Source organism: Martes martes (assembly GCF_963455335.1).
Source record: "Martes martes genome assembly, chromosome: 3".
NCBI lineage: Eukaryota > Metazoa > Chordata > Mammalia > Carnivora > Mustelidae > Martes > Martes martes.
In genome coordinates, this window is record NC_137890.1 from 177,140,974 (window position 1) to 177,153,228 (window position 12,255).

The following is a 12,255-nucleotide window of genomic DNA, read 5'->3' on the forward strand; positions in this document are numbered from 1 at the left end:
CGCTTTTCTGCCACATTGCTTTTGTTGTACTTTATTTAAGGGATTTAATTATTAAGCAGTTGTGGTTGGACGATTATTCCTCCCACTGAACCATTCTCAAATGTCCCGTGTCCCCATATCAGATAATCGTACATCACTACCCTCGGTGCCCTACTCTAAGACTCCCCTAGATTTCCTGTTCTGCACATATGTTCTGCACAAACTCAATTTCTTACAAATGCTTAAATTATATATATATATATATAAAATATATATATTTTACATATATATATTTTATATATATATAATCTCCAGATTGGATCCTTGAATAGAAAAAAAAAAAAAAAAAAGGACAGGGGCACCTGGGTGGCTCAGTGGTTTAAGTCTCTGTCTTCAGCTCAGGTCATGATCTCAGGGTCCTGGGCTCTCTGCTCAGCAGGGAGCCTGCTTTTCCCTCTTTCTCTCTGTCTGCTGCTCTGCCTACTTGTGATCTCTCTCTCTCTGTCAAATTAATAAATAAAATCTTTTAAAAAAAAAAAAGAGGACATTAGTAAAACAATTGGTGAAATCTGAATAAAGTCCATAATCTACATAATGCTTCATTTCTGACTTTTTGGTCAGTGCACCGTGGGCTGTGTAAGATGTTAACATTAGGAGTAACCAAGGGAAGGGTATGAGGGTACAAACATTTCACAAAAAGAGGAAATGTTAGAAACCCAAGTACATGTGAACATCCTGGTTATTTTCAAAACAAGAATTTTTCAAGCAGGAGAAAAATTGCAGAACACCAAAGTGTATACTTGAGAGAATTCCAGGCAACACAAGGTAAACAAATAACAACAAAGAACCTCTGTCCCTGCTCAGCCCCCTTCCTGCTCCCTCCTAGGTCCGTCCCATCCATTCCCACAGCTTTAACTGTCACCTTTGTGCTGATGTCAGAAGTGCCCCCTGAGTATTCCACACCTCTCCATCCCTATTTCCAAGAGCCATACTTCCTGCCCCTCCTACAAGCACTTCATAGTCAGCACACATGAAACTCAGTTCTTTATCCCCTTCCCTGACAGCCTGCCCTAGGTAGGCCACTGACATCACCATCCTGTCACCTAAGCTAGATATGTCAGTCACCTTTGATTCCTTTCTCCTCTTTCACCAGTTCTTTAAGATTTTATTTATTCATTTGTCAGAGTGAGAGAGAGACAGAGCATAAGCAGGGGAACAGCAAAGCAGAGGGAGAAGAAGGCTGCCCGCTGAGCAAGGACCCGGACACAGTACTCGATCCCAGAACCCCGGGATCATGACCTGAGCCGAAAGCAGACACTTAACTAACTGAGCCCCCCAGGCATCCCCTCTTTCACTAATTCTAAACATTGTCAGTTCTTCCAAAAGGTCTCTTGTGTTATCGATTCCCTCCCCTCCTTTCACCATCCTCCTGTGGTTACCCTAGAACAGACTCTCAGATACGTGTCAGGACTATCCCTGCCTACAGTCTGTCCACCTTCTCATTGCCTTCAGAAAGTGGGCATGACAAAGTATATCAGTGTCCCTTTCCTGCTTAAAAAGCACCAGTGGCTCTATATTGCTCCTGGCCTAAACAGATATAAACATCTACCTGGGAGAGACATGCATTGTATGGCTAAATTAAATGGCCAGCCTGCCTCCTTCCTTCCTCTACCCCCACCTTCAAGAAACTGGAAGGAATAGAGGCCTTTGGAGGCAGGAAGTCCTGGCCTTGAATCCCAGCTTTGTGACTTTGGGCAAATTAGTCTTTGCCTCTGAGCATCAGTTTTTTCTTATGTAAAATGGAGGTTGTACTTAACATGCAAGACAATTGTGAGAATCAATGAAATGATGTGTGTCAAGTGCCCAGCCCACAGTGGGCTCCCCTTACTGTTACTGGTGCTTAATACTATAGGGTGCCAGGAGGAATAGATCTCTCGATCATCTCTGCCTTACATGTGTGTTGTTGAAAAAGGAAGTGGTCTACCTTCTACAACAGGGAGCCTCTCTGTGGTAGGGAAGCTTGTTCTCACTTGGAGGAGTAGACACTTGCCCTACAACCTGCCTAGCTGGGCTTGGAATGTGCGCCCCTTCCTGCCACAGGTGCGGCCCTGAAGCAACAGAGTTGAAGGGAGCCCAGCCTGGTACTGTACCGTATTTCCCAGAGTATAAGGGCCTTGCCACTCGGTCTGTTCTCATTTCTGTGGATGAAACAGGGCTTTTCAGCAGAATTCTCCAGAGCCTGTCATACTTCCCAGGAGAACTCCAAACTAGCATATACCTACCCCAGGCGTCCATGGGGGAAGGACTTTATCTAATAGGTTCAATGCCCTTTCTTCCATGGCTTAGTACAGGGGCTGGCACATAGGTGTGCTTAATCAGTATTGGATGGATAGAAAGATGAATGGAGGAATGAATGATTTAGTCTCTAGGGTTTGTCCAATAATGCATACTGAACTGAAACACTGAATTGCCCAATGAGCTAGAGATTAGGTCAGTGGTTCTCAAACTTGGCTGCACTAATCACCAGCAGAGTTTTGTTTTAACAACTAATTTCTGGGTTCTACCCATGCTTATACCCTGTTATCTTCTAAAACCTGATTTTATTTTTTTATTTTTTAGAAGATTTTATTTATTTGAGAGTGCACAAGAGACAGAGCACACTAGCAGGGGCAGAGAGAGAGGGACAAGCAGAGTCCCCGCTGAAAAGGGAGCCCGATGTGGGGCTTGATCCCAGGACCCTGGGATCATGACCTGAGCTGAAGGCAGACACTTAACCAACTGAGCCACCCAGGCACCCCCAAGTGATTTTAATAGACAGCCAAGGCTTGGGATCCAACATGCTAAACCATTCTAAAAGTATGTATCCTGTGCATAACTTATCATTCTCAGTTATCAGTTTATATACCTTTTCCTCAGTTGACTTAGTGGTCCTTGAACTTAGTACTGGGACTCTCTTATTCCTAATTATCTACCTAGTGCCTGGCAGTGCTTGGTATATAGTGGACAGTCAAATGTTAGTTAAATAAATTGGTTTCTTCTTCCCTTTAGGGTACAGGAAGATTGCATAGTACCACATAAGACAGAAAAAAATGCTAGCAAGCATCATGAGTTTTGTTTGGGGAATGTATGTGTGTTGGTGGGGGAAGGTTCTGACCATCAACACTTTGGTAACTATCTGCTTGCCCATAATTCATCGTTGTTTCCTATTCAGTGTTATTTATCCAGATACTGTGAACTGACAGCAGCTAAAGATACTAGACTTTGTCAGAGACTCCTAATATAAATATTTCATCCCATTATTCCCATCTGTACCTATCCTAAAATTCATCACTATATATGTAAGAGGATAGCTCATTAATACTCAGCACCATTGTCTCCATTAATGAAAGCCATAGAAGCCTTTAGACAAAGATACACAGGTTGCCACACCAATCAATTTTCTCAACTCCAAAATCTATTAATTTAGGCACAGAACTGAAAAGATACTTGAAGACATTGTATTCATTCATCTTTATAAAACAGTGAAGAAGCTGAATCTACTAGCTTCTTATATCAAATACAAAATAAAGTCAAATTGAAGATGAACAAATAAATAGAAAGACGTACCATGGACTGGAAAAATTAATATTGTTAAAATGTCCATGCTATCCAAATCTACTAGCTCCAATCTACAGATTCAACAGAATCCCTATGAAAATACTTGCCTGAGATGACACAGCTTGTGAGGAACCCAGCTGGAGCAAGAAACCTGATGCCCTGGTCCTCATCCCTGGGCCACTACATGGTACTCATAGCACCTTGTATTATATTAGAATCAAAGGTCAGTATAAATTTCTAGACACACCCAATCTTCCAAGACTGAATCAAGAAGAAATAGAAAATCTGAACAGGCCAATTATTAATAATGAAATTGAATCTGTAATCAAAAAACTCCCAACAAATAAAAGTCCAGTACCAGATGGCTTTATAGGTGAATTCTACCAAACATTAAAGAAGAGTTAAGACCCATCCTTCTCAAACTATTCCCAAAAGAAATGAAGAAAAGGAACACTTTCAAATATACTCTGTGAGGCCAGCATTGGCCTAATACCAAAATCAAAGACATTCAAAAAAAAAGGGGGGGGGGGAGAGAGAAAATTACAGACCAGTATTTTTTTTTAAATGATAATAAACTTTTATTAAGGACTTGAAACTTTTTTTTTATTATTATATTTATTTATTTGACAGATCACAAGTAGGCAGAGAGGCAGGCAGAGAGAGAGGGGGAAGCAGGCTCCCTGCTGAGCAGAGAGCCCGATGTGGGGCTTGATCCCAGGACCCTGGGATCATGACCTGAGCCGAAGGCAGAGGCTTTAACCCACTGAGCCACCCAGGCGCCCCTACAGACCAGTATTGCTGATGAACATGCACATAAATATCCTCAACAAAATATTAGCAAACCAAATTCAATAATACATTGAAAGGATCATACACAGTGATCAAGTGGGAATTTATTCCAGGAATGCAAGGATGGTTCAATATCCACAAACTCAATCAACTTGATATAACACATCAACAGAAAGAAGGGTAAAAATTATGTAATATCTCAATAGATGCAGAAAAGGCATGACAAAATTAAACATATACTTATGAATATAAGTATTCACAGCAAAGTGGGTACAGAAGAAACATACCTCAACATAATAAAGGCCATATATGACAAACCCACAACTAACATCATACTCAGTGGTGAAAAGCTAAAATCTTTTTCTCTAAGATCAGGCACAAGACAAAGATGCCCACTCTCACCACTTTTATTCAACATGGTATTGGAAGTCCTAGTGTCAAGAAACATTTAAGAAATAAAAGGCATCCAAATTGGAAAGAGTAAGTAAAACTGTGACTCTTTGCAAATAACATGACCCTATATATGGAAAACCCTAATGACTTCACTAAAAAACTATTTGAATAAATGAATCAGTAAAGTTGCAGGATACAAAATTAATAAACAGAAATCACTTGGATTTTTATTCACTAATAAAACTATCAGAAATTAGGAAAACAATTGCATTTACAATTGCATCAAGGAGAATAAAATACCTAGGAATAAATTTAATTGAGGAAATGAAAGACCTATACACTGAAAACTGTAAAACACTGATGAAAGAAATTGAAGATGACACAAATAAATGGAAAGATGTACCATGGACTGGAAGAATTAATATTGTTAAAATATCTGTACTATCCAAATCTACTAGCTTCAATCTACAGATTCAGCAGAATCCCTATGAAAATACTAATGGCATTTTTCACAAAACTGAAACAACTAATCCTAAAATTTGTGTGGAAGCACAAAATACCCTGCAGAGCAAAAGCAATCTTGGAAGGAAGAACAAAGCTGAAGGTATCATGCCCTGACCTCCCACTATACTATAAAGCTATTGTAATCAGAATACTATGGCAATGGCACAAGAACAGACATTAATTAATGGAACAAAATAGAAAAGTCCAGAAATAAACCCATGCTTATATGTTCAATTAATGTTCAACAAAGGCAAGAACATACAATGAGGAACAGACAATTTCTTCAATAAATGATGTTGGGAAAACTGGACAACTACGTGCTAAAGAATGAAACCGGACCATTTTCTTATATCAAATACAAAACAAATTCAAAATCGGGTAAAGACGTAAATGTAAGATCTGAAACCACGGAACTCCTTGAAGAAAACATAGGCAGTAGGTTCTTAGACATTGGTCTTAGCAGTATTTCTTTGATCTGTCTCCTCAGGCAAGGGCAACAAAAGCAAAAACAAAACAAAACCAAATGGAACTATTTCAGAGTAAAAAGCTTTCGCGCAGAGAAGAAAACCCTCAACAAAATGGGAAGATAACTTACTGAATGAGAAAAGGTACTTGCAAATGACATAACTGGTAAGGGGTTAGTATCCAAAATATATAAAGAACTCACAATTCAATATTGTAAAAACAAACCAATTAAAAAAATAGGCAAAGGATCTGAAAACATTTCTCCATAGAGGGCCAACAGACACATGAAAAGATGCTTGACATCACTAATCATCAGGGGAATGTAAATCAAAACCACAATGAGATATCACTCACACCTGTCAGAATGGTTAGTATCAAAAAGACAAGTAACAAGTGTTGGTGAGGATGTGGGGAAAAGGGAATATAATTTGCTGCCATCACCATGGAAAACAGTATGTAGGTTCCTCAAAAAATTAAAATTAAAAACATATGATCCAGCAACTCCACCTCTGGGTATTTATCTACAGAAAAAAACTAATTTGAAAAGAATATGCATCCTTATATTCATTACAGCATTATTTACAATAACCAAGATAGGAAGCAACCTAAATATCTGTCAGTAGATGAATGGATAAAGAAGAGGTAGCATATACTACAATGGAATATTACCCAGCCATAAAAAAATAATGAAACTTTGCCATTTGCAACAACATGGATGGATCTGGAGGGTATAATACTAAGTGAAATAGGACAGAGAAGACAAATACCATATGATTTTACTTACATGTGGAATCTAAGAAAGCAAAATAAAACACTCATAGATACAGAGAATAATATGGTGGTTGACAGAGGGGAGTGGTATGGCGTAAGGGATAATAGAGGGGAAGGAGATTAAAAGATACAAACTTATAAAATAAGCAGTGATACAGTGTACAGCATAGAGAATATAGCTAATATACAACTTTGATGATCATCTTTGTGATCACTTCATGTATATAACTATTCAATCACTTTGTTGAATCCTTGGAACTAATAGAATATTGTATGTCAACTGCATTCAGTTAAAACAACGAAACAGAGCATTGCTCCTTTTTGTCCTGAAATAAACTCATTTAGGAATTTTTTTAAAAATGTCAAAGATCAAACTTTTACTTCCATCTTAGTATCTGTGTAAAGAAAAGGGTTGTTGTTGACAGGTATCTCAGAGAGCGCTGGGAAGAAAAGTATTGGTGGAAAGGGATCTTGAAAGAGACAAAACTTGTTTTGTGGCAGCACTGCAGTTCATTTATGTTTTTATGTTTCTGTCCTTGTTTTCAGAATTTTCCCCAGAGAATACCTCCTTCAGCAGATCCACCTGTATTCCCTCGCTGATCTGCAGCAGGTGAGCACTCAGAAGGGCCATTTCATTTCTGCTTTCTCACCGGGAAAGTGTCTTAGTTGATTATGGTCTAGGCACTGAATTCTGCCGTCATTGGGGTAATTTCTTCATAAGCCCGGATAATCAATTTCTATTCAGAATGGGGGGAAAACCTTATTATAAAAAGATACTATAGGACAGTAAGAGATGTTGACAAGGATATGTGGAGAAACTAGAGCTGTCATCCATTACTGGTGGGAATGTAAAGTGGTATAGCCGCTGTGGAAAACAGTTTGGTGTTCCCTCAAAAAGCTAAACAGAGTTACCATGTGAACCAGTAATTAGTTCCTCTCCTAGAGTATACCCAAGAGAACTGTAAACTTGTGTCCACATAAAACTTGTACACAGATGTTCAGAGCAGCTATACTCATAAGAGCCAAAGAGTAGAAGTAACCCAGTGTTCATCAGTGGATGAACAGATAAACAAAATTTTGTATATCCAGACAATGGAATATTATTTGGCCTTATAAAGGAGCAAAGTACCGATAGAGGCTTCAACATGAGTAAACCTTGAAAACATCAAGCCAAAAGAAGCCAGACAGAAAATATATATTTTATGATTCTGTTAAATGAAATGTCCAAAAGAGGCAAACCCATAGATAGAGAAAATAGCTGAGTGGTTGCCGGCATGTGGGGAGACCAAGGGAATGAGGAGTGACTACTAATGACCCAGAGTTTCCTTTGGGCCTGATGAAAATGTCCTGGAATTATATGGTGGTGATGATTGCACACTGGGTGCACATTGCACTGTGAATATACCAAAACCCACTGAATTATATACTTAAGAGTGAATTTTATGGTATGAGAATTATATCTCAAGAAAATTGTACAAGGAGAAAAAGATCTAAAAGGCAGTGACTCTAGGAAGCTCTTTGACTTGTGCTTAAGTCAAACAGTTGGAGGACTTTAAAGTAATAAAACATAAGAGAGCATATAAGAGTCAAAATCATCTTTTAAAACTTGTATTAGTGCTTGTCCTTTTAATGACTGACCAGGTTAGCAACCAAGAAGAAAACCAACATCTTGTCTGTTCAGCCCAAAGTTCTGAATATGTTAAGCTTTGGTTAATCATTTAAATCAACAACTCACTCCCTCAGAAGCTTTTACACACTAAATGAGAGCAGTACTTTCCATGTATCTATTCTTTCAAGAGTCAATTAAAAGAACGATTGTGGCAACTTCCAGAGTATCTCTTACTGCTCCGATTCTGTTGTTTGTTGTTTTCCTCACTGGTTGTTTTGCCCAGGGAAATGAGGTCAACTTAAAAACTGTTCAGATCCTTCAGTCATTTTTTAAGACTTAAAACTACTTTAAGTGTTGTTTTTTAACTTAAGACTTGTGTTTTCTTTGTACACCCTGAGGGAGGAAAGTTATTTTAAATGGTATAAGTGGTTTTAGGGCATTTAGTTGGAAAGGTCTGAGAGAATGGTAGTGTTTTAATTTTCTCATGTGCATCAAGCTTAACGTGTTTGCACACATCAGCTCCTCCCACTTCTTCAGTCCCGCATACCCTTTACTACATAATCAAGCAGCAATGATTTGCTGGCTGTGGTGGGGAAAGGTTTGTTTTTAATTACTATTGCCCAGTGGCATGCAAGGAGAAGACTCAATTAAAATATCCATTATACACTCACCTATTTTCTAGGACTCTACCTGACACTGTATCTGAGGACCCACCTGAGAAGTATGTTTAAAGGCATGGACGTATTCTTTTAAGGTGGTTTAAAACAGAATGGGCGGGGTCCAAAGTGACTACTCTTTGAGGAAGCCTTTCAAAAATGAGTTTTGATGCCAGATGAAGAGAAAGAATCAGAGAAATTCCATATTCATTTTAGGGTGTCAAAGTAGTGTATCCATTTGGCGTGACAAATCCTGCTTTTTAAAGCTTTCCTATGCCTTGCGGACTTTCCCCCCCACCCCTTGTAATAATCAAACCACATATGCCACGAAGCTTCCTTAAGTCAGTGACAGCAGTATTCCTGGTGGGCCAGCCCATTAGCCCCTAGAGCCCCATAAGCAGCTTAATCAGTTTTCAGCCTCAGTAGTAAAGTGATAGAGGCAATCAGCAGCTCATCAAACTCCCTGGCGGGGGTGGGGGGACTGGCTAGAGCTCGGTGCATTCATCTAATACACAACAGCTCACTCTAACCTGGTTCTTTGTGCCTGGTTTTAAGATCCCCCAAACTTATCATATTTAGAGGAAGTTTAACTCAATTACTTTTTTGCCTGAGGTGGCTTAAATTGAATTTAGCTTTTGATCTGTCTGCATCTAGGCTATCAGTACTGAAGGGCCTCTCCACCCCATTTTCCCTTGGTTTCCGAGTAAATGTCAGGCATGTTTTCTGAATGTGAACTGTTCTTGTGAATATGTAAGAGAAGGGAGCACGAGAGGAAAAAAAATATACTATTGCTCTGTGACAGAGTGTCCGTGACAGCAGGCAATCCAGCCTGACTTAAGGAGCCAGCTGCCAGCCCCATGTTGTCCTGTACCATTTTGGCCGATGTCTGACTACTGGATTGTCCGCTTTCATGTCAGCTTCAGGAGTTCTAGAGTAAGTTATTTACCCCCATTTCATTACCCTCCACACTCCTAAAATAAAGGTCTCTACAAAAACAGATCACATAAAATAACTATAGAAAAATAAATTCATAAATTTTGTTTATAAATTTTGCAAGGGAGAAGATAAGCTAACACAAGTAACTGAAGAGTTATAGATCTTGAATAATGATAATATAAATATCCTTCCTAAAGGCAATAGATTGCTTTCTACTAATTCCTCTTAAGTAAATTGGATTTTTTCCCAGTAGCTTTCATTTAAAAAACAAAACGTAGACATCTTCCTCTCCAAAAATCAAAAAAGGTAAGAATTGAATACACATGGTAAAGGGGGATTTATAATAATCTTAAAGTGGTACACAAAACACTAATAATACCTAAGGTAAAGATGCTAAAAAATTCTGATACAAAAAAATTGCTCCCTTCTTATATCTCTGCTTTCATTTTTGTAAGTGACAATCACAAAGTTTAGGAGATAGACCCAATTCAACAATTTGGCTGAAGATTTTAAGCTACCTTCGTGCTTCTGATGTTACATTCAAGACCATTTTCTCCCACTTCTCATTATTTGAATTTACTGGCCCCTTTGCAGGTATTCTCCTTTGCTTTTATCCACTTGGATGCAAGAAAACAAATAGTAGACGATGCTTAGCAAAAGGAACTGCCTCCTGTTCTGGGAGCTGCAGTTGCCTGCCATTAGCCAGGGAGTGCCAGTGATTGGCAAAATTTGTAGCCGATGCTGGTGCCGAGTCCCTAATTGTCTTTTTATTTCACCGGTCATTAAGTTGCTCGCTGGGTTTTACTAGCTCCTCATAAAGGTAGTAGTTGAACAACACAGTCATTGCCTATCATCAGTTGGCAGCATTATAACATGTAACACCTAAGACAGAACCAAGTACTCCTTGTGCCTCATAGCGGGTCCAAAGAAGGCAAAAGGTGGCATCAGAGGCTCTCCAAGTCCTAGGAGCTCAGAGGGGCACAGATGTAAGCCTGTCATTTCTTTAGTTTAGAATTTCAGGTGAATTTCTGTTCAGCACAGTAGATACTGTTAGAAAAACTTACCAACCCATGCTCTTTGAATGTAAATCTAATGTAATATACTGATTTTTTTACAAAATAAAATCTTAAGCAGAAACTTTCTGGAGGAGTAGGTGTGAATGCAATGTTTTGTTTTGTAACTGACAGGGCAGTTCTTTCTAAAGGATATGGCAGACAAGGACTAAGCATCTGAATGAGTGGACAGTACTGAGGCATGTTTTGAATGGGGAAACTGAGCTTTCTCTGCTTTGATACTTCAAGAGGGGGAAGTACAATAGAATTTGTGTCTTGTTATTTTCTGTCTATCCAGCATTAATCACAAATCCACGAGAAGACTTTAAGATAGGAATACAATAAAAAAGATAAGCCCCAATGGGACAGTAGGAACAATACCGTAACTCTCACTACACTAGCTTTCTGTATTAGCGCTCTCCTTTCCCTGTGAAGTATGTGACAAACCATCTCCTTACTTACATTGCTGATAAGAAAATTCCACATTGTACCAGTAGAATACATTAGTATATGTAAGTTAATGTTCAAAAGATCATAGTTGCTCTTAAGGAGCAAATCAGAACTCTGGTTTAACAGTTCATTCCTCAGACTATGTAAGTGATAGGAGAATTCTTCTCAAGTTCCTTCTACTTACTGAAAGGAAAGGTCAGATTTAACTTCTTAGTTTTGGCTACCTGTGCTCTTGTGACAAAACCTAAAATGTATTTTAATGACTAAATCTTCTGGTGTTACTCGCCTTTGGGGCATATGTAAGCTAAGCATTGAATGATTCCATTCGTATGTGACTCATGAGAAAGGATACCGGATGATCCCATGGGTGAGGCGGCTGCTTCGAGTAGCCCCTCCTAGCCACCCCTCCACCACCTACCACCTACCTCCCGACATACACACTGTCTTGGGGGACAGTCACCTCCTCCGGGCCCTAAATTTCCAAACTAGACCTTACCTTCCAGCTCAGGCATTTAGATTCCAGTTAATACAAAATACTACCTGAGAAGAATAAATTATTTTGGCACAAATTCTTTTGTCTTATTAATAAGTTAGAAGCACAGGATGGTATTCATGGGGAGATAAATTTCAACAGACGTGATGATGAAAGAAGATGGGACAGTCTGGAATTTGGAGTACTTAACGAGATACGAAGTGGGAAGGATGCCAGTAGAGAAGGCTCCATAGCACTCAAGAGCCATGGAGAAAGAGAGGAGTAAATCAAATGCGTACCACCTCTCTGAGTTGCCTAGAATGGTCTGAACTGCTTGTTCTATGCTAAAGCAGTAAACATGTAGCAACTGGGCGTGTAAATATTCAGTGTATGGATGAATACACACACTGTCCCAAAGTTATTAGCACACTGTCTCCCCAAGAAAAACAAACTAATTTAATGTTAGCCCCTAAACAAAACATTAGAAGAACTTCTCTGTAAAACAACAATGCACAGAATTCTAAAACTAAAGATCTACACTTATTATGTATTGGGATAATGTCATGTTGTTCGTTGTTGCAA

General features: G+C 39.0%; 1 protein-coding gene across 1 annotated transcript in view; it reads left to right on the forward strand.

The window, feature by feature from the left end:
• PLEKHM3 (pleckstrin homology domain containing M3) overlaps positions 1-12,255 on the forward strand; it is a gene marked incomplete at its 5' end in the record, with an annotated part of 151,861 nt that overhangs the window by 71,574 nt on the left and 68,032 nt on the right. Inside the window, one exon of the mRNA XM_080797950.1 lies at positions 7,045-7,108. Coding sequence (XP_080654076.1) covers positions 7,045-7,108 — 64 coding nt within the window. The remainder of the gene's footprint in view (positions 1-7,044; positions 7,109-12,255) is intronic.